This window comes from Scophthalmus maximus, chromosome 13 (assembly GCF_022379125.1).
Source record: "Scophthalmus maximus strain ysfricsl-2021 chromosome 13, ASM2237912v1, whole genome shotgun sequence".
NCBI classification, from domain to species: domain Eukaryota; kingdom Metazoa; phylum Chordata; class Actinopteri; order Pleuronectiformes; family Scophthalmidae; genus Scophthalmus; species Scophthalmus maximus.
Genome location: NC_061527.1, coordinates 20,119,548 through 20,142,742, shown reverse-complemented (window position 1 = coordinate 20,142,742; position 23,195 = coordinate 20,119,548). Strand labels below are relative to the sequence as shown.

Here is a 23,195-nt window from a genome sequence, read left to right as displayed (position 1 = left end):
GTGTGCAGCTAATCAAATAACCACACAGAAAAAGCAAGGCCCTTGAGGATCTGGGCCTCAGATTGGTGATTATCTTTGTAAATATGCACGCTTCAAAATATTTTTGAAAGTCGGCAAGGCGTACTCCCCCTGGTGTATTTTTGGACAATATATAAAATACAATATCTCATAAAGTTTGAAACGGTTCTCAGAGTAGAGCAAGTAAAAGCTGCAGTGGTTTTAACTGGATCTGGACAAGAATGCCATTGCAACTTTCAGCGTCGTGCCGTCCAGTGGCTTCGGTCCTCTGGTGTCTGTGTTACCTCGGATATTGTATGTAAGATCTGTTACTATGGATACCACGGCGGGGTTCTTTCTCCGTGGCCTGAATGGAGAGGGGACAGAAAAAGAACAAATGCCGTTTGTTTCGCAGGATGGCACTGAGGGGCAGACGCATCGGGCCGGTGAAAGAAGACCTTCTGATGTTGTCCCGAGAGAGTTGATCTCGCTCCCACGGCCTAAGTGCCACTTTTCTCCACATGTCACTCTGACTCCAATTACTGCTCAGTCTACCGAACACATCCAGTGGGTTGTTTTGGGACTTTGCCCCATGGCCCCCCTTCCAGGTGCTTTTATTTGCCTCACTCCGTGCTCTAAATCCTCTCTCGGCTCTCGCAGCACACACAACAAAAACATAATTCAGGGTCGCAAGTTAAAGATTGCCCCGACGACACCCACGGCGACATAGAGACGGAGCAACACCCGAGCGTTGATGGTGAATCCGCCGGTAGCCTCCTCGGCTGATAGCAAGAAAAAGAAAAAGAAAAGAAAACGGAGGGAAACACAAATGGGACGGTGCATCTGATCCCCCGCAAACTAATGGCACCTATTATCTAAAAAAAAAACCAAACAACCTTTGGAGTCACACAGTGATAGACTCTGCATTTACTGAAGAATAAATCATTCCAGTCGAGCAAATGAGCTTTTTCCTCTTCAGGACGTCGTCCTTCTTCACGCGTATTGCCGTGCGTTTGCCAGAGAAAATGAGCGAGTGCACCGTAAAGTGGCAGAGGACACAAGCGAATAATTCATCTGACCAAGTTTGCCTAAGGCACAGGAGTTATGTGATTATGGAGAACAATTAGCTTTTGTAAACAGTCTCACCACAAAGACAATTTAGAAAACGTTCAGGGGCTTTTGCTCAACTCGCAATACCAAATTTTGATTCTTTTCAAATCTTTTCTTGGCCACATGGGGGCGGTGGAAACGAGCACGATCTATGAAGTAGATTTTCATCATGATTCAGCGTCAATAGTGGAAGGAAACGTGCATTCATTCACCTTCCTAAATTATATTGTCATCATGTGATTCATATAATGACACCTGCGATTCAGTACAGTTGCACTCGGTTTATCAAATGTCACAGAAATGGCTGTATTTATGAATAAAGGATGAATTTCACATTTTATGGATGATGGTTGAGCTCGCTACAATGTTCAGCTGTCGACCATCGAATGCGGCAATAAAGTGTTTCTGGGGATAATCAACACAGTGACCTTTTCACTAAGACACTCTTTCTCAAAGCACACACACACACACACACACACACACACACACACACACACACACACACACACACACACACACACACACACACACACACACACACACACACACACACACACACACACACACACACACACACACACACACACACACACACACACACACACACACACACACACACACACACACACACACACACACACACACACACACACACACACACACACACTTTTGAGAGTTGTACAATGGAGCTGGCTGCTGTGATGCACAACCTTTTCTTCCGGATGACAGTGTTGAGGATCATACACAGTGATGCTGCATCACTATCAACAGCATCATCAACTTGCCTCGGGGTGAAGATGTGATGGCTGGACCACCCCCTCCCCCAGCATTTTCAGATCACCACTGATTATAAAGTGATTTCCCCCCCAAATTCTGCATCGTCCATCGTTGGGAAATGTCGTTGAATGTTCAAGTTCTATACCATGTTGATCGAGGGTGTGATTAAAATGGTGAGTGGGTTCATTTACATGTCAAGAGAAACTAATTGAGTCTGACAGGGAATTAAACGCAGGACTGAGGCTGTCCACACATGCATCCACACGAATATTGAAATCACCCACAATAATTACTATTATTATTATGACTTTTTCTGGCCTCGGTGGGCCTCTCACAGAAAACTGACCCGTTCCGTGAAGCTGCCTATCTACCTTGGTGGATTTCTTCCTCCGGTCCATTTAAAAAACGATTTTAACACCGTGCAAGTTTCACTTGATGGCCATTGTGCAAAATGTGTGAATATCTTGGTACAGTCCTTGACTCTCAGGTGAGCTTCTCTGAAAACAGTAGAGTTTTCTAAGAAAGGCTCACAGGGACTTGTGTGTCAGCAGAGTTTAGAACTGGTGTGGACATCTCTTGTTGAGAGTGTGCCAACTTTTCATCTCCCTGCCTGCTACGGTCACGTAAGTTGCAAATACAAAAACAAACTTTCGGGGGTTTGTCTCAATGGCAAGAAAGATAGTCAGCAGACCCCCCCAAGTAAAGTTCTATTCTATTCTACCATCATGTAGTCTGCGTTGTTCTACATCGTGTCCCACATCTGTATTCCTCCCTGGCGTCCCAGCCATCACGGACTAAATCCTGATTCCTAAATTGAATGGTTTGTAAAACCTAAGAAGCAACAGTGAATAGAATGTGAGGAATTTCCCCGACCAGTGACCACAGATTAGTAAATCAGAAAGTCCTTTATTGCGATGCTGGCCCTTGGACGGTAGATGGTAGATCACATGCTGCAATAGGCTGTGGATAAGCAACAAGAGGCACTTCCACCACATGGCTGGAATCCAACGCGATGCGTGAAAGTCCACGTTGGACTGAATATGTGATCTGATGTCGTGGTATCTAATGTTTACCGTTTACAGAGGAGAAATATTAAGAAAGTGTTTTCTCATAAACAGCTATAGTTGGCTAAGTTTAAGCATTCAGCATTATCCTATACTGTAATAGTTATTTGGGGCTTCTGTTACATACTGTACGGTATGTGTGACTCACCCACCTAAAAACATGAAAACTGCCCACCATAAAAAGTTTCAGACTGTATGAAATCCGTAACTCTAGGTCCATAATAGACTTCGCGAAAAACCCTTTGTAATTGCCCGTTTTTTTTGCCCTCCCTCTATTGTGCATAATGTCAAGACACACACAGTTTAACGCCGACACCATTACCGTGAGATAATGGGCTTTCAGAGCAGCATGACAAAACAGAGGATCAAAAAAAAAAAAAAAATAGTACAAAGATTTATAAAAGTCCAAAAATGTACAAAAGGAACCTGTTGTTTTGGGGTTGTTTTTTTTTTATTATTTCCAACCGGCACCTTTTCACACAGGAAAAACGGAACAATCACTGAGACTTGTAATACTCAGACTGTCACCCAGTCACCACGTGGTTCACAAAAGATGCTGTCGGGATCCGTCAGGAGGAGCTCGGCAGATGACAGTGGTCGACTGATGTCTCCAACACGTTGTTCACTGTAATTAACGAGAGCCGCGCGTCGCGGATGTGAGAGGAAAGAAGAAGAAAAAAGAAAATCTAAAACCACTCTTAGTTTCGTCCTTGACAGCCGCTCAGTGTGTCACGACCAACTGAGAGGTGTGAGGATTGAGGAATGACTCGTGGTCACCTCCCGGCTGTGCATTCGACCGCACTCCTGCAGCGTCTCTCTCGCCATGTTTCTGAATGAAGGCGAGTGTGGCAAAAGCGTTGCGTTCAGGGTCACCGTGGCGGCCAAGGGCCCTTTTCTCCCCACACACCCATTTAACTGGCTCTGGTGTCTTGCCACTCACCGGGTGGCAGAGGATTGTGGCCGTGGTGCGGTGAGCCCGCAGGGAGGTGATCTGCTCTGCTTTTTGAATATGTCAGAGTCTTTGGGCATTTGGCCCCAGTGACAAACGTGGACGGTTCAGAGGACGGCGCATGCAAACCATGAATATGGGACATGTGGCAATACGTTTTCAAAAATGTGCAGCAGTGGCAACCAGTTGATGTTTTTAGTTTGAGGAAATAAACTAACGTCAAGGCATTTTATTCTTACAATAAATGGAATGGAAGATCTTTTTTCTGCCATAAAAAGACTGATTGAAGGTGCATCGTAAAAAAAAAAAAAAAAAGTCAAGTAAGGATTACAATGTCAAAATTATGAGACGCTATATCAAAGTTCAGAAGAAGAAGATCAGAGAGTCAAGATTTTTGAATTGTAAAATCCTCATTGGGAGATGATTCTTAGTAAGAAAAACTGACAATATGAGATGGCAAACATTAGAATTACTACATTACAAATATGAAAGTTTGGAATGCTGGTTCATAATTTTGAAGCAGCAAGTGAAAACTTTTGACTTGACTTATGAATGAAGTTTCAATTTTTAGGACAGGTTTCTTTACAGGGTTCTATGAACTTTTCATCCATCACAAAACAACATTGATATCAGTGTCGTGATTTACATTTTAACTAAGTCGCCCAGCTCTGTTTGACGTTCAAAAAGGCAAGTTAATCCTCTTCATTCTCCGTTCCTTTTTCTTTTTTTGTCATTGGCCATAAGGAATTACAGAAAATCAAAGACGGATTATCGTCCCGACCGAGGAGCCGTTCGGTAGAGGATGTGGTGGGAAGATGAAAACCCGCTCAGGAGAACACGCAGGGCACCACAGGTCAAGCTCATTGATCAGTTTGACTCACTCGACATCAGTCAAAGTTTTCTGCGACTCATCAAACACTCCAGACCTTTGTAAACGGCCAGCGTTAACCTCGGCAAGGACACACCATTACCAATCGCACAGGCATAGGGAAGAGATACAAGAAGTGGGAAAGGACTCATACAACAGGTCCTCCAGAAATGTCCAATACCTTCAGTTCATCGTTTCATTCTAGATGGACGAGTCTCTTCTTAATGAAACAATGGTCTGACAGGGGCATTTCTAATTCTCTTTTAACATGGAAAGGCAAACATCCAGCCACAGTCATGAGGCCCTGTTTTCCATTCGGAGCTGTTCGTCACCCTCCGCCCACCCTAGTGGCAGATGAATCCCACCACAGGTTACGGCTCTCCCCCCCCCCCCCTCGCTGTTGGACTTTTATACATGTCTCCCAGTCCTTGTTAACCACTGCAGGGCGGGGTCATGCCGTCGCCCGAGGGAGTTCAGCCAATCCTCCTGTTGTTATTTAAACAATGCCCATTTTCAAACAATATATTGTTATTGGTATTTGAGGCATTGCGAACAGTACTGTGTATGTGGCAGGCGACCGCTCAGAAGGATTCCCCGACGGCTGCACTGACAAACAAACCCACGCACGGCTGCTAATTAATTTCTAGTTCATTCCTCTATTTTTCCCAAAGCAGTTAATGAGCAGTCCCCCTTTACTGAACGACTGGCCACAACCCGACGGCTGCTCAGCGCCGCTGTGCGACAGGTGCAGGATCATAGCTTCCAACACAATTAGCATTCTATGATAAATAAAATTTTAAAAAGTAATGTAATGCAGCTTCATTGAATGAGGGGCACATCTTCAAAGGGACACAATTAACACCTGAAAACCCGCTCGCAGCCCGAACCTCCGCGGGTCTATCAGCTCACACTGACACACGCAGGGCTGCAACGCGACACCGTGCACAGTCCGTCCCTTTGCTATATTTTAATGGCGAGGTGCAACAACGTGAACTGGTTAGTGAGGCGTTTGTACGATGCATTTGATATTTGACCCTCTGTAAACCTTTATCCATGTGTTTGCTGTTGCTACACCCGTCAAGCTTTTCAATGTGGCACAGCACGCACACAGTTCACACTGGTGATAGTGGCAGATTTACCACTCAAATGTGAACGTCATTTCGTAGTTAGTCAGTTACTGTAGTTGGTCTCACTGGATGTAGTGTCAGTATAAACCTGCCAATTTTTTTCTGGCAACACTCAACTGCCCTCCCTTGCTGTTTTTTAAAATTCCCTTTCCTTTGAGAACCAGCAATAATCTCTAAGCTGCAACCATAGACCGTTTATAAAAATGGACGCAGTCACCGGTTCCTGAAAGGGAAGCCAATGCCAAGATGCCTGGACACTGTATTATCTCGAGCGACCAGCAGAGGGCGGTTGCACTAAAAATAAGTCAGTTTCTATAGGAACTTTCTAAACTTTTCTAGGAACTTCTAAAGGCCCACTCAGCGCTCCTCCAAATATGGTTTTCTTCTGGTTTCTAAGAGCCAAGACGTGGCCCGCCAAAATGCTAAACTCTGAGCTTCCAAACTGCTGTTCACAAACTAATGGGTGACGTCATGGGTTTTGCAGGTTTTGACAAAGATTTTCGAATCGTGCAATCATGTAGTAGACGTATGTCTTTTTTTCTTTTTTCTTGTGGTGTTTTCTTTGTAGGGAATTAGTAGCATGATTAGTATTTCAATGATGGTGGTCACCTCCCCACGTGCAAATACCGTCATTATTTTGCCGGCGTCCCGCTGCTGCACCTTGCACTTTGCCGCGCCCAAGATTGTCTCGCTTGGGGCGGACCATTGTCCAAAGCACAGTCAAATTACAACCAGCGTATTTTAGCAACCCGACAGCCCTACTAAACTCTAGTCAGGTTTTTTTTTATCAAGCGCCAATGTGATTGGAATACCCCTTCAAATTGTCAGAGACAAATGTCTCTGAGAAGATAATAAGTAATCACCACATACTGCGCTTGTGTGAATGAAAATAGAGCCGCATTTACACTCAGTCTTCGAGCACAAGACGGTCGATTCAAATCCTGCTGATCTTTTATCTGTACATTCAGTGTACAACTGGTGGGTCTGCTGGCGCTCCCGCTGCTGGACATGCTACTCTAAAGAGGCCCAAGGTGAAGAGGATCATTTCAGACGCAGTCTGTGCATGAAAAGGCTCTCAGCGAATTGTGATCAAAATCCCTGCGCGCCCGTCCACTTCACTGACCCCCACACTCTTCCTTTGAGGTGCACCGTATGAGCGTGCAAACGAAAGGAGTTGTAGCAGTATCGGCCGAATTCATGTGGAAGGAGGTAATCTAAATTCCAAATCAAAGTTTACTCAGCACTGGCAATATTCTCCTTTGGATACAGGGTGATACACCGGTTTATCTTTCCAATGGGATCACAAAAATATTGTGTTTTTTTCTTCTTCTTCTCTTTGAAACTCTGATATTTTACAACCCTACAACGCATGGGTTTACTTGTGGTGATTGACCTACTGAATCCAATTGAGATTCTCGTGGCCATAATTGATGTCTAGTAATTAAAGCGTCCATTGGGTTGTACCAGCAGGCTGTCTGGCACGTGTACACTCCCTGTTTGGAAGAGAAGATCGGGTCAGAAGAGGAGAGGCGCGAGAAGCGGAGCGCCACTGTGCCAACCGGCAGGGTTGATTGTCTCCAATTAATTTGTACGTTTGGCGGCTGCTCCCCAGGTCGAGGAACTTCCGGTTGCAGGAGCTGACATTGTTGCTCGACTGCCTGCATACAATTAGGAGTATTTACACGTAGGAGTGTGTTTGACATTTTAGCAGCCCAGTCACATCTGCAGGTTACGGCACAGGCGCTGATTGAGACTGAATTGTCAGAAGTTGTTTTTGCCGTTTCCCGTGTATTCATTTCTGGGGTTTAGAGAGTAGATCTGTTCCGCTCGTTCACCGGGTGCTGTGTGGTTACGAAATATGGTGCTTTTGAAAAGCTGCCCCGGCGGGGGACTCTGCAGAAGTGTTCTCTAGTGTGCCATCTGTTAGCACGTGAACCGAACGCCGAAATGGAGACTGGCAGGTGGAAAAAAAATTCTCGCTGTGGATTTAATTGGCCGAGACACAAAGACCCCGTGGACAGGTAATGTAAAATGATGGAGGAGCCCGTTGCTCTGCAAAGGCAAATGCTCATGGCAGCGGCATGTCACACGTGTCACTTAGCTCGGTTAAAAAGTTCAAGCTTTAAGTGACACTCCTGCACCGAGCATGAAATCCTGAAGAGCAGCAGAGTTGGGGAAAGCCAGGATGTTTTTTCCCCGCGAATGAGGCCGGCTGAACCCGGAGGAGGAATCCGATTAGAAACAAAAGGAAGGAAAAGGAAATGTACTGTGTGTACAGCGTGTATCAGTGTATGTTGATGTGGTGCCGCGGGCTATGAACTCTAATAGATAGATTACGTGGCAGCCCATTTTCCTACCACGACCTTTTGTGTAGAATTATGTGACTCATACTCAAAACAATTGTCAGGGGAGACACGGCATTGACACAGTCACACTAGAGAGTGGAGTGATTCCCCTTGAATGACATGGACTGTTCTCCCAGGATTCACACGCTGAACTAATTTTCTGATGAGATTAAAGTCCCTGTTTCAACTCACAGCTGCACTAACTGATATTTTAATACAAAATATCACATATTCTCATATCACAGTGTTCTCATTGTTCACGCCTATGCTCCTAGAGGGCTGCTTTTTGTTGTTGCGAAAAAGTTTTTGATGTCCACTGCACATAAAATGATGTCATGCATAGTTAAAAAAAAATAAATAAATGCATTTTGCGATGTGCCTTTCCTTTCGGATCATAGACACGACCGGAAGCTTTTATACCTGTCGTTTGAAAAATGATTCAGGGTCATATAATAGGAGTGGCAACATCATGATGGCAAGCGAGAAAAAATGATGTCATATCTCGTAGAAATACATTCACTTTTGCAAGCAATACGATTGGATGGAGACATGATCTAAAACGTATTTAGATTTACCAATCTTTCATTATAAGTCATGATGTCATTATTATGAAATGGCATCATCCAAAAACACAAAAGCAACTCACTCTTACAAGGAGTCTGTATCATAAAGTCTCACTGATCCAGCGTCACGTTGCGTCTCTCTGATTTACAAGGTACTGTATGGTACCTGAATGAAAGTCTTTAATCAATAATTATTTTGTACTCTTTTCTCCACAGTTAAACCAACTGTCATAGATGTGGGCATATTTGTGAACAGCATCGGACCAGTGTCATCCATAAATATGGTGAGTCGGCCCATTTCTCCATCTTTCAGAGCTTTAAGTGTCCGCCCATGAGTTGAGCATGAGTAACACGTGTGGTGCGATTGGTGGGAATATGGACACTGCGTCGCCATGTTGGAGTTCAGCGACAACTGGATCTCCGATGTGCAAAAGCATCTCTCAGTTCATCACTCATCCTCCAATCCGCGTGCCAAAGTGTCTTTGGGCAAATCTCTAAAGTGATGTAAGCTTCTTTTTTTTAAAAGCACTAGTGTACGGCGCTGTATGAATGAGAGTATGTGACATGAACTGTTAGATGCGTTGGGAAAACCTTAATATAAATACAATCCATCTACCATTTAAAGATTTAGAGCTGAAACTATTTGACATTTAATTTTAGTCACATGGCAGAATTGTAATGTGAAATGACACTGCTAATCGATTAATGCTTTAGTTATTATTCAAAATTTCCAGCTTTTGTTTTTCATTGTTTTAGTAAATGGTACATTTTGGTCTTTTGGCCAAAACATTCAAACTTTTGTTTTTTTGCAAAATGCCTCTCCTTGCTTTGCAGCATGTTCTGGAAGTGGTTGAATGCACTTATTGAAAGTTGCTTTAGACAAGTGTCAGCCAAATGAATGTAATGTAATGCACTTAATTGTTTCAACAGAAGGGGCCTGCTAAACTGTTATTCACGCAGAAAAACTGTCATCAGTTATCTGGGTGATTAAATCGCGTCAACTAGGAGTTTCACCCTAACATTAGTGACTCTGATGTTGCCTGCCAAGCAGTCTGTGCAAAGCCGTACACAGTCAAATGTTAACAAATCAACAGACCACTTCTGTGACTTTGCTTCAGAAAAAAAAGAATTTTGCCGTCTTTGGTACAGACATAACCTTATTATACCTGATCATGAGCCAGCTCCTGCAAGAACACCTGCTAGCTGTGCAAGCTGAAATCCTCATGACGTCATTTGGTCGGAGTGTCTGGAAAAGGAATAAGCTGCCCTTGCACAGATCCGTGTGACCGACCAACAAACAGCCGGCAAGAGACGATTGAATGCTTTTGAATACGTGTGTTTTGGGGTCATGGAACGATGACGCTTCAAATGTGCTCATTCTAATCACAGGGCCAAACATTTTTACATCCGTCTCACCTGTCTTCCAGACAGTGTCCTATTTTTGTGTTATAGACAGTGCAGCATATATGCAAGAACCCCATCTTCTCCGTGTGGCCGACTAATTTGAAGCCCTATTATCAGAGCAGAATTCATATAAAGTCATATCAGCAGTCACACATCTATTTATTTCTAATTACAATCCAGTGTATAATTCAGGGTGTCACGGCTTCTCCAAGAGACAGAAGGTGATTCATTTCCTCTTCTTTAGAGGAAATTAGGCACATTTTCCCATCAACAGAACAATCAAAATTGAAACAATTTTCAAAGGAAAAGAAGGTATTAATGTGCACGAGCTCACTAAAGTATTGTACTTTTGACATACAGGTGGGTATACCTACGTACAAAGTCTGAATGGTTGCCAGAGTCTATTCTGAATCACTGACATCTGGTAATTGGTCTTAAACAAAAGTTGACATCACTTGATGCCTTCATGGCTAAAACAACAGTGATTTTGAACAGTGTTATTATTATAATATCCACAATGAGTGAGGTTCTTTGTCCTTAATTCACAGCAGGGATTTCCAAAAATATAATATGATATAATAATCGAGAACTTGACTAGAAGCAGGACATGACGTTGTGCATATCCAGTATATATTGTCAGCTAGCTCCCATCTATTCTTCTTTCATTTTCTCTTCACTAGACTCAGTACCGACTGGAAACAATAAGCAATAACTAATGTGTCAAGCTGGAGAAGGCAGCATCTTTGTAATTATGAAGAAGCTATTTTTACACTTGTGGGTCATGCAGTGTCCAAGGCAATCCAGAAAACTCCCTCCAAAACAAAAGCCGATGATGCCAGTGGGATTGCCGATTGCTGCTGCTCACCCCGAGGAGAGAGCTGCTCACTCAAAGGCCATCACACTCCGGAAACCCAGAGAAATACAATATTTTCTTGCCAGTTCATTTCCCACTGCATAAGTGAACTGCTGGCGGGGCTCATGCAGCATCCTCTGTACTGTGGCTTTTCTTTGGCTCCCAGCACAATATAATACTCTGCAATGTCCCTGCAGTTTGCAGCCCATTATAATTGTTTTGGCTCATACCTCCGGTGATAATGGAACCGCCACTATATTTTTTTAGGATCTCAAATGGCCAGGTCAGCTGGTTCAACTTAGTTACTGGGCGACTCAGGTACTACCAATAGAAAAAGTGTGTTTTCACTTAATAAGCCAGAGTGGTGCATCTTTTTATTTATTATTATATCGTTTTTCTGGCTGGGAGATTTTGGTAATGAAGTCATTATCACGAGGATAATAACACTGAGGCTCTTGGTAACGCCACAAACAGAACAGCTCTCAGTGGAATATTAATATGCTGCTTGTGTGCTTCAATCAGCAGCTGATGAACTAACAAAAATATCTCTCCTGTTACACCTCTGTTACTTTCATGATATCTGTGTGATGCGACAGACAATAATCTGTCACACCTCATCTGCACACTTCATTCGTCAGGAACAGTTTTGTACAGTTTTGATTCCCATCAAGACGGCGGAGCGATGAGCACACAGTGTACTACTATTGTTCCACCACTCACCATTCAGGAGTGATAATCGATCCAGGGAAGCAGATACTGTATGTAGCAAATGCAAACAGGGAAAAAATCGTCAAACGGAGGGAATTAGATTTGGCATTGATCAAATAATTGGATGCAGGGCCACTTGTTATATTCCCATTAGAAATAATGGAAATTTGCAGGCACTCAAAAGTCTTGTGTGTTACTCGCATTTTTTGCTAAACACATAATAGACCCTGTTCTATATTTGACCAGTTACTTCGAAACTTGAACTGATTACCAAGTTAACAAGCAAATAAATGTTACGATATCTCCACAAACATTCAAAATTTGCCGACGTTACAGAATGACTATCCACGACAGCAACTCCGGTCAGAGAGTGAATGAGGGAACTGTTCTTATTTCTCTAACATCAAATTACCCAAATTAAAGAGCGTGTGTGTGCGTGTGTGTGCGTGCGTGCGTGCGTTCAGTCCAGACTGTACTGCAGAAAAAGGGAGAGCATGATCAGCAAACTCGGCTCAGTTGTGCCCATCATGTCCACCTGGCTCTGATCCCGATGAGCCATCTCCGCTCTGCCCCTCTCTCTCCTGCAGCCCAGTGCGAGAACCACGCTCAGCTCCACAGCCCCCCCCCCCATTTTTGCAAGCCAAATAAGCCCTGACCCATTGGGGGATGGACACAGGAAGTTTGGGGCGACGGGGGGGGGGGGGGGGGTTCTGTGGTAGTGGATCCTTTGGGTCCTGCGGGTTTTGTGGCTGGGAGCCCCCATGGATCTGGCTCCTTCTTGTACCCTACACGCTTGATCGGATTGGGATCTGGGGACTTTGGTGGCCGGGGTCAAAGCTTTGGGCGCTTTTGTCGTGTGCTTCCAGCTGCTGCTTTCTGAGCACTTTGGCAGCACATTGTCCTTCTGAGTGAGGCTGCTGCCGGCGGGGAGTGCAGTGCCATAGGGGGGTCTGCTTGGAGTCTGGCTTGCAAAATCGTTAGGTGGGCGATTTGTGTCCAAGTAACACCCCTATGAAACCTAGGACACAAGGTTTCCCCGCAGAACATTGCAATATAACAAGATAATTCGAGATAAAATCCATGTCAGTGGCTTATCGGTATATATATATATACACATTATATCTGCTATATTTGTCCCTCCACAGTTTCATAATGATATAAAATGTCTTTACAGGACATAAAATCCGATCTCTTACACACAAACATGCTGACCATTGGCAGCTCCGGGAGAAATCGCGCATGTGTCAGTGGCCATTTAAAAAAACATCCATTTTTACCACCCTCTGCAGGCAAGCGTACAATTTCCCAGCAGCAGACACACCTCGGCTTAACAGGGGCCAGTATTTATTCAAGCAAAAGAGGCTACGGGTACTGTAGGTGGAGCTGAGGGGGTGTAAATGATCCGAAGCATATGCACAGCAGAATAGAGAGACTGCAGGGTTCAGGCGAGCAATTTATGTTGGACAGCTCCGTTGGGGGTTAATTGAATTAAATGGACTGTAAAACATTAATAATACACAGCAATAACAAGGTTGAACACTGAGCTCCCTCGAGGCCAGTGAAGCATGTTGTTAACAAATTCTGACCTCCCATCTATCATTCATTCTAAGGGGCACAGCGGACTGAAGCCTTTCCCAGCATGCACTGGGTAAGATGTGAAGAAGGACCATATAGGCCTCTAAGAGTCTCCAGTTCACCTGAACTGCATGTCGTAAGACTGTCGGAGGAAACTCAGACCTCCAGTTTAGTAGAATAGTTTTATAGAATCATAAAAATGAAAGTGAAACAAGAGTACTACTTCTGAGTTTCACCACAAAGAAAGGGCACCTGTCCTCACCAAAAAAAAACTGGGTGCCGCTGCCTATTGATGCATATTGATCAAAGTGGGTGTCACGAGGGAGAGTCCTCGTCCTGACTTTCTTTTTCTGTGCACTTGACAAACGCTCGACACAAACAGCAGGTCACTCCAGGTCGCTGATGGACCCGGTCTCATTCCAAGTGACCTTAAGTTATTCACGTACATCACGAGGTGATACGTGAGGCCATCGAAGGAACATGACAGGATGTCCGAAAGCACGGGACAGGTACAGTATGTACGTGGTTTGTGCTCCGAGCACTGCAGAGCTGGAGCCGCGTGCTTTGCCCTAATTTACAGAAGTGCAGTGACGAGCACGGTACCCTAAATATACCCACATATTGAGACCAGAGCATGATTAGTTGACCAGGATGTGCAAATGCGAAACGTTGCAACTATATTATCTATGAATAAAAGAGTTCTTTTTTACACTGAGCAGCGGTGAACAAGGAGAAATGATGTAAGAAGAGTGGGAGGAGAAGAGAAGAAGATTAAGAACTTCCCTGTTCTGGTAAAAAGTTTTCCTTAGAGTACCTAGATTCACGGTCACATCAGCCATGCAGTAAATTGCTACGTAATCCAGTTAAAAGAGCATGCATGAATACAAAAAAAAGTATTGATTTTTAAATAAAAAGGTAGTTTTTGTTTAGCATATTTAACTATTATCTTGTTCATCAGCTCCTCAAAGAGCGCAATGAATGTACTGCAAGCTTCTAAGTTACCTTGATACTATGTAAACAGATAACTTCATACCGGGGAACATTATAAAAGAGAACATTAGTCATGGGATGTTGCCTCGCTCGTATCCTTCCACTCGGCATAGAACAAATGTGTTGATTAGGCACATTCTACCCGGCTCCGACGACCTATTGTGGATTAAGGCTCTTTCATCTCAAAATCTAAAAATAATCATTAATAATGCTTATTAGCACAAGGGAGACAGGGAGGTCAGCGCACCTCATCCTTTCATAGAAATGAAAAAGCTGAAGCAGTGCCGGGGGCATAGCAGTGTCATCATGGGAGGTGGCTCCTGACAGGCTGATCATTCCACCATGATCCGCTGGTCAGCCTGGTCACGGTCTGATTTGTATTCTGGTCTTTTTGAATATTGGGTAAAGGGTGGCAGAACAATTGCTCGTGTCATCATTAAGCCATGGGCAGATAACCACTCGTTGAATGAATGAAATATTTCACTTTCGCCACTTTCGTATCTATGAAGAGTAAAATCCACATTGAATCTCATTGCATGAATGGCGGGCCAACCGTTTTGTATCGACACTACAGTGCCACATAACTGAAGGTTTCAGCCCGAGGGAAACCAAAACGTCAAGGTGTTGTTTCAGAGGCAACATGAAGACATGTAACATCAAGATCTCTCTTAAATCAAACTAAGAGAGCAGGCCCAAAACAGTACATGGACAGAAAATACATAGTGTAGTGTATGACTCGGTATTCTAACACTTAAACAAGGTTCACCTTAACAATACAAGTGGTCGTTCCATGCAGTATTAATCATCCGTCAAATCTGCATGACATGTCTTTGGGGTAGAAGTCCATCTGCACTCCGGTTCGGATGAATTATCACGAGGGGTCCATTTTTACTGTACAGCCGTATCTTCGATTTGTATGTTCAGTACAGTACCTCTAAGTCAGCAGCCGGAATATAGCAGCTCCTCTGAGGCATTTGAGGTGAAAAGACCCTTTTTTCTTCACAGCTATGCCTCCTGTAGTGGCTCAAAGCAGCTCTGTCAGCATAGATACATTTACCCAACAAAGTGACATTATACAAGAGACTCCAAAGCTAGAAATTGAGGCGTTCTATTTGAGATTTACCCCTCACCCTCCCTCTGCATGGCCTGGGACCCGGACGAATTCTGGGGGCTCATGTCATTCGCTCTGCCAGATTACGGTCTGGATTGGAAAGTGATTTTCCTTCTCGCCGGTCCAATCGCAGCCGATTATCTGATAATGGGCGGCGTTTATGGCATGACGTGGAGAGAAGCGCCTTTGGTAAACGACCAAGGCTGCCGCTGTTGAACGAGCTTTGACTAAAAGTACACGACATACGACAAAAACGCCAACCCTCGTTCACAGATATTGTTGTGATTCATCATCACAGGCGTCTCCTCTCTGCACTAGTCTGTTGTCGCGTAGCTCAACAGACGTCACATGATCCGTTGCTCTCACTGGTTGGAGGTCTATCCAATTGTGTCCAGAGCGTTTTGGTCTCCGTCCGTTGTCATTCCTCAGCCCATATTAGACATATTTATTTCATTTTATTTCCTCCAATGGTCATTAAACTATGCATAGTTGTTTTTTTTTTTTAAACTGCTGCGTATCAAACAATTAAAGGTCATGAGCACCGAGGGGTTCTCTTGATTATAGACGTCACTTTAATTGGTGAGCTATTCACACTGGTGCAGTGCCTGGGTAAAAGGTCAAACGCATTACGGGCATTGGAAGCAGTATTAAAAGGTTCGGGTTGCATGGCGAGTGCAGACTTTTTCCTCTTTGTCCGTTCGTCTGTTGGAGAATTTTTTTTGGGCTTTGTTAGAGCTGGCGTGTGGCCCCACATGCATTTTTGGGAAATGTTCTCATTCGCGTAATTGCCGAGAGACTAACACAACCGTCTGGATGGTTAACATCTACCCAGAGACAACAGCCAGTTATCTTAACTTAAGATTTAGATAGGAAAGCAAGAAACAGCCTGGGTCTGTCCAAAGGTCCAAAACAAAATGAAAGGGGCTCAGGGGGCTCCTGAAAGGAACAACATAACAGAGACATTATAAAAGATAAGAAAAAAATACCCAAAATGGCTAAATGAGGCACAAAAGAGCATTGTTTTCCTCAACAGCAGGAAGCTGTTTCCAGCAAAAAAATTCAATCAAACTTATGCTTGACACATTTTACTGAGGTGAAAACGAAGAAAGTCTACAGTTGTGGCACGTTATGATCCTGTTCTATCAAAAAGTGACCCTACATCCACACTACCACATTTTCATTTTAAATCGCATCGCTGCTTCTACGTTTTACACCAGCCATCCACACTGTTGGGGAGAGAAGAGAATATTCCCCAACACACACTACTCTGGCGACGCTGCGCGCGCTGGGTTGGTTTGAAATCAATTTTTGAAAATGACACAGTCACACACATTTGCTCCGTTATTGGTTCTTACCGGTCACGACTCGCCTACCAGTTGTAAACACTGTTAGTTACAGTTCCACTTAGTCGTAGGTCCAAGAAAAGAAATACCTGCTCTTACTTTCCACCATTCCTGTTTCTCGTTATGAGTATTTTCTGTGACGAAGCAACTGGCTACAGAGTAGACCTCTTGTTTACTGCTTGAAAACTTCTATCTGCTTCTTGTTTACACTGGCATCCACATGCCCAGTGTACTGTATGTTTTCTATGGTCACGTCATCTGTGTTAAGTGTGTTAGCATGGCAGGGAGATTGGACTTCTGACACGGAGCTAAAACCCCTGTCTGGAGGGGAGCGGTTTTAGTTTTATAACGTCGTTTTTAAGACTAGAAAGTAGTAGTATGGATTTTTACCAAGACCCTGTCTATTTATATATCAGCCCCTTTCCCATTTGCCACGTCATCTGTTGCTGCCTCCCCGAAACAGCGGTCCAGCCGTGTTTATGAACACTGTATATATTCTAAATGAATGAGAGCGCTGCTGTGCATAACTACAGCGTCACGGGGACATTACTGTGGACCAAGTCTTGTCGTGTTTACAGAAAGATCTTAGATATAGAGCTCAAAGAGCCAATTCACGTACAACACAGCAGAAAAGCAAGCTGCTCCACCATGCACCATCTGCTATATAAAGGGCCAAATCATTCCTTTTTGAATTGTAACGTGGTCGAAAATGTTTTTCATGGTCCAGTCCATCGGTAACCTGACAGAGAGCATACTCTCCATCTATATAATGCAACTTGGCATACCCCTTACATGGCATACCCCTTACATGGCATACCCCTTACATGGCACAACCCTTACATGGCACAACCCTTACATGGCACAACCCTTACATGGCATACCCCTTACATGGCATACCCCTTACATGGCATACCCCTTACATGGCATACCCCTTACATTCTTACATAATTTTTTTACTTGTCTATCGTTTGTCAAAAAAAATGTAAGAGTTTAAAATGCATGCACTGCAGCCCGGGAGAGTTTTGTTGTCAGCATGATGAGTTACTGTAAGCAGATCACCGAGAGGTGCCAGCCGAGGTCTGTGCACAACAGACGGGCCAGTGAACAGGTCAATTGATAACGTCTCCCGCTGGTGAAGGTGATGAACGATAGATGGCGTACAGAGATGTGCTGCTGAAACACATAAGGCTTCTACTCAGTGTCATTCAAAATGAAAATCAACACTATTGAGTAGCAGGTGAATTTCCTCCCTATTTTTTGTCTGTCATTTGCTGAGGACACAGGGCCTCAATGGTGATGTGGTGGAAATGAAACGGCACTACAGTATATATCCACTCACATGTCTTCTGGTTGTCTTATTTTTTAGGAATACCAAATCGACATCATCTTCGCCCAGACGTGGACAGACAGCCGTCTCAGATACAACAGCACAATAAAAATATTGACTTTGAACAGCAATATGGTTGGACTTATTTGGCTACCGGACACCATCTTCAGAAACTCCAAGAATGCGGATTCCCACTGGATCACGATGCCCAACCAGCTGCTGAGAATATGGAATGATGGGAAGATACTTTACACCTTAAGGTAAACACACAAGTCAAGAGATAAATCTAGCTAAAGCTTTACCCTGTAGGGAGGATGATTAAAATGTCCTAATTAAACGGTATGTTGTCATACCAATTCTTCTTTCAGTGAGAAGACCAGCAAAATAATGAATAGGGTAACAATAAGTATTACCCTCTTTATTATTAAAGTAATTTATACTTATAGCATAATCAATGATACATTACCTAATTATATATAGCCAAATGATAAAAAAAAAAAGGTAATGATCCACTTTTTCTGTTGTGGTACCGTCTGATCCAGTTGAATGCTGTCAGAGTTGTGGGAATGGGGGAATCTTTTTTCGACCCTTGTTTTCTCTTCCCTTCTTGTTCCATAAGAAAAAAATAATGAAATCAAGATTTTTTTTTTTAATCGATACTGAACGTATTGTAAGTGAGGAAGAGTACACTGATTGTAGTACATTGTGTTGGGCCCAGGGCAATGTCACCATTCACAGAGAGCCAGTCTACTCAAAAACAAAGCCCAGCCAGAATCCTCCCTCATGCAGTTCCGTTGATATCGTATATTCAGGAGCATGCAAAGTTTGAGCACTAATATCCGCTGATGGCGTGAGAGAAAGTCCTGAAATGTCATTGCTATTAATTGTGCACTGGCTTGGCTGGAGTAAACAGAGATGACATTTCGTGATATTCATGCCTCTGCCACATTGCATGCGATTGTCCCAATTCCATACTTTCATAGAGTTTACAGATCATATCGGAATGTCTGTGCCTCCTTCATTTTTGTCTTATGTGTCAACTGCTGAACATATTTTTCATGCAAATTGTCTTGGAATTGTTGATGTGGATTGTATCTTACAATCTGTATGATTGAGTGGCCAAAAGCCACTCTCGTACAGAGATCCCACTATATTGCCATTAGGAAGATCCCTCGCAATGCCGCCTCTGCTCATTTACCCTGAACCACACAAAAGCCAGAATCACAGAGACGTGACTTGTGCACACAAAGGTCTGTATCGGTTTTGGCGTTACGGCGACATCGATAAATATGGAATAAAAACTCCGTAGTCTATTTGATTTTTTTTCTATTCTGTTGTCTAATCTATTTGGTAATTTTTTGTCAGCGGTAGCACAACGTGTTCGTAAAATTAACAATCTCTATGTTATGGGCTTGTGGTGCGTTTCGGTGGGATGAGCGTGGTTCGGAGTAAAGCAGCACCCGAGGGAAGCCAGCTGGCAAGTGCTGGCCTTGTGAATGAGTTTGTGAAGGCAGCGGCTGGATCCAATCCAGAACTCTGACCCTGTCGAAAAACAGTAAAGATTCTCTACCTTCTTTGCAGGCTGACAATAAACGCAGAATGCCAGCTGCAGCTGCACAACTTTCCAATGGATGAGCACTCCTGTCCGCTCATCTTCTCCAGCTGTGAGTACACCTTCCCCACCACATTGATCTCTGTGGGATCAGGATCCTTTTACATGTCTGTGTCCAAGGGCCTCTTTCCCCATTCATGGATGGGGCCTATTGGAAGTTAGAAACACCATCTATTTCTTTAAAGAATTTCCAATTAGAATATTCAAAGTGTTTTTTTGTGGCATTCATTTATTGTCATTGAATGAATAATGTACCAATTAATCAAATACATTTTTATATTGCCAACAATACCCCAAAGTGTCAAAGGAAACTTCAGCAAGGCAAGTGCATCTTCCCATCTGGTAGAAACTATGTGCTGTGCTGTCCTGCTGTCTCGTCATTATAGAGATCCATATAACATGTACCGTGAATGCGGCTCATTTGCCAAAAAGCTGGTCCAATATGTGTTCATTTGCAAGCCAGCAGCACGTTACAATCCTTAGCCTCTCAGAATGAGGCTGGTTTGCAGGTAGCCATGGCAACATTTGACCAATCTGAGTTCACTCTTACAGAGGAAAGGGAAAGATAAGAACAATATTCTGAAGCATACTGTAGATGCACTAAAGTGCACTGAAGTACACACTGCACGAAGACGTGCAAACTGCCTCTCTACACAAAGAAAAGTACTATAGATAATACTATCCTATATTATATAGGTCCCAAGCTAGATCATGTCATTACAGCACTACAGTGTGAAATGTTTCTATTTACTTAAACTGTATTTAGGACTGTTTCATCCATGTAGCAGGATATGAAGTAAGTTTGGAAACACTCTGGGGACTAGAGCAGAAGCATGTTGCATTTTTTTGACGTTTTATTATCTTCTGCGGAGCTACAGTGGCCTTCCAGATCAGGTTATCGACAACAGGCCGGTTTCGTCTGAGGAGACCTCGCACCTTCTGCAGTCTATTAAAGTTCACAATCTGCTCACTGCACTACCGTGTCTGTGGAGCCCTACTGCTGTAATCCATTATAACCCATCTACTTACCTGGAAATCACCAGACATTATTTTGGTTTCCATGACGGCAGGTTTGCCCATCTTTAAAGCCATCCTGCCTCTGGGAGATTGGAATAATCAACTGAGTGCTATGCAGCATAATTGAACAGACAGACATGAAGGGAGCACAGTCTACTCTAGTGAAGCTAGTCAGGTCGTTACATTAGACTGCGATATTGCTCCTTGATAGGAAGCAATGTTTACAGTTACAGAAAAGATGTGATTGGCTTCCTCTGATGTGACAGTTTAAATGCTTCTACTGGATGTAGCTGTTTGCCAACACTAAGCTTTAAAGTTAGAGAGAAAGAGATAGACAACCTGTTGGCTTAAACTTTTCATTATAACGACACTGCCCCCGCTTAAATGAGTGAAACAAGGCTGGTGACTCATGGTGTTAAATGTTTTTGGACAATCAGACCTTTTTATTTCCAGGTTATTACCGAGAGCCTATTTTCCACAGTTGTAAATTAATCTTTCCATTGGTGGGACATGATAATCCCCTTATGACTGGATATTTCTGCTGAAATTTCCACATTGAAACACTGGCTTATTTTTTCATTTTAAATACTGACCAAACATCCAGATGATTAAAGTGAAGTTGAAGTTACTGAAGCTAACAGTCTCAAATAATACAGGCAAAAAATTCCATTTGTCAGAGAGTACAGGACAAATGTTGAAAGAACTTATCCAAGAAAATCTTAAAACAATATTCAGGTGCACATATAAATACCGAAAAAAGGTTTTACTTAATGTTTTATCCATCCTGTCTCTGTCGGCCAGTAAGGGATCACTTTTCAATGTACTTCATGAAATTGAGGTTTCAGTATAGTCTCAGTCAAATCAAGAAAATGTCCTCTTTTTTTTTAATACAAAAACGCCTTCACCGTCAGTTACTACCCTCCATTGTGGCTCAGCACCAAGGCACAGTAGGGAAACACAAATAAGGAAAAAGACTGTAAAGAAGACACCCACCAATTTTCCACTTCAAAGTTCATTTTGAGGTGTTTAGGAGTGAAAAGGAGTGCTTACAGTATGTGAAAAAAAAATTGAGGCGTGAAGACTACAATAAAGAAAATGAAACAGACAGTCGGTGGGTATGACCAAGACCTTTGTAATGTTGTCAAAACGTTTTACAGTCATTCAACTGTGAAAAAACAACAACACACAAAAAGCTTCAGGCTGACCTGGAGCAATCTGGAGTGGTGGTTTCAGCCTGTACCATAAGCTATGAATTAAAACCAAGTAGGGCATGGGTGAAGGCCAGAGAGGACGTCCCTATTAAATGAGACACAAAAAAGACAAGGCTAGTGTTTGTGAAAGCTGGAGTTTCTCTGGGATAATGTTCTATGGACAAACGGAACCAGAGTAGAGCTCTTAGGGAATGCAGTGCATCAGTTTGTTGATAGGCAATGAAATGAAGTCCATAAGGAAAAGAAGACTATCAAGGCATGAATGTGTTACCCAGTATTAGAAAACTAGGTTTTAGGCAAAGGACGGTTGAAAAGGAAAAGATGGACTGTTTATTCTGGCCATCAATGAGTCCTGTTGTAAGTACCATTGAAAGGCTTGGGAGAGCTGAAATCTGCTATTGTGTGAAGGACTCCTGCAAACTTGAAATATCTGAATCCATAGCAGTGAAAGAGTGGCTCAAACTGCAAACACGCCAGTTCAAGGAAACTCCAAATGGCTCTTGAGAAATCTTTTCAAACCGCCATTGTTGCCAAGGCTCTGCAACCAAATATTAGTCAAAGGTGAGAAAACATTGTGTTTTCATTATTTCACCAGTTAAAGTTGGTTGATAAAGTTAAAAATCTGACATGTAACAGGTATGAATGCCCTGAAGTTCAAGCAGACTGTAAAGAGACTATCAAGACGCCTTTAAGGAACTTTCAAGGAAGTTTTGAAGGACTTTAAACCTCTTTTCAGACGAGACATGCCCAAGCAATAAACGCCTGTTTCAAAGAACCAACCTGTGTCCGTGTTGTTGGCAGAATCATGATAATATCTACCTGGTGATTATCGATCGTCTTGTCTGTCATATTGTAATATTGGCCAGTGGGTTGATCAAGTACTGAATCTTTCCGTTGAGCTAATGTTTATTAAGTTTTGAGAGTAGGTTTACATTTTGCATATTTAATGCAATTATCTTTTTAAAAAATTAGGCCACGTCTTTTTTGACATCCATTTAAGTTTAGTCGGTTAAAGAGCTATTCTCAACAATAATACACTTTTATTTTCTGCAGATTTTGATTTCAGGTGGTGATTGCTGAATCTTTAATGACATCATTAATAGCAAATGAGATAACTGTGGCAAGTGTTAATGGAATTCATTCATCAAGCAGGTTTTGAAAACAATTTGTATTTTGGGCAACATCTTCGCTGACACTTAATGTATTTTCCTAACTGAAAGCCTATTACATCAAATTGCTATCAG

General features: G+C 43.0%; 1 protein-coding gene across 1 annotated transcript in view; it reads left to right on the top strand.

Annotated features, from left to right (window-relative positions):
• Positions 1-23,195, top strand: part of LOC118318449 (gamma-aminobutyric acid receptor subunit gamma-3) — a 35,941-nt gene that overhangs the window by 3,837 nt on the left and 8,909 nt on the right. The window contains exons 3-5 of the mRNA XM_035648099.2: positions 9,017-9,084; positions 18,151-18,371; positions 19,693-19,775. Coding sequence (XP_035503992.2) covers positions 9,017-9,084; positions 18,151-18,371; positions 19,693-19,775 — 372 coding nt within the window. The remainder of the gene's footprint in view (positions 1-9,016; positions 9,085-18,150; positions 18,372-19,692; positions 19,776-23,195) is intronic.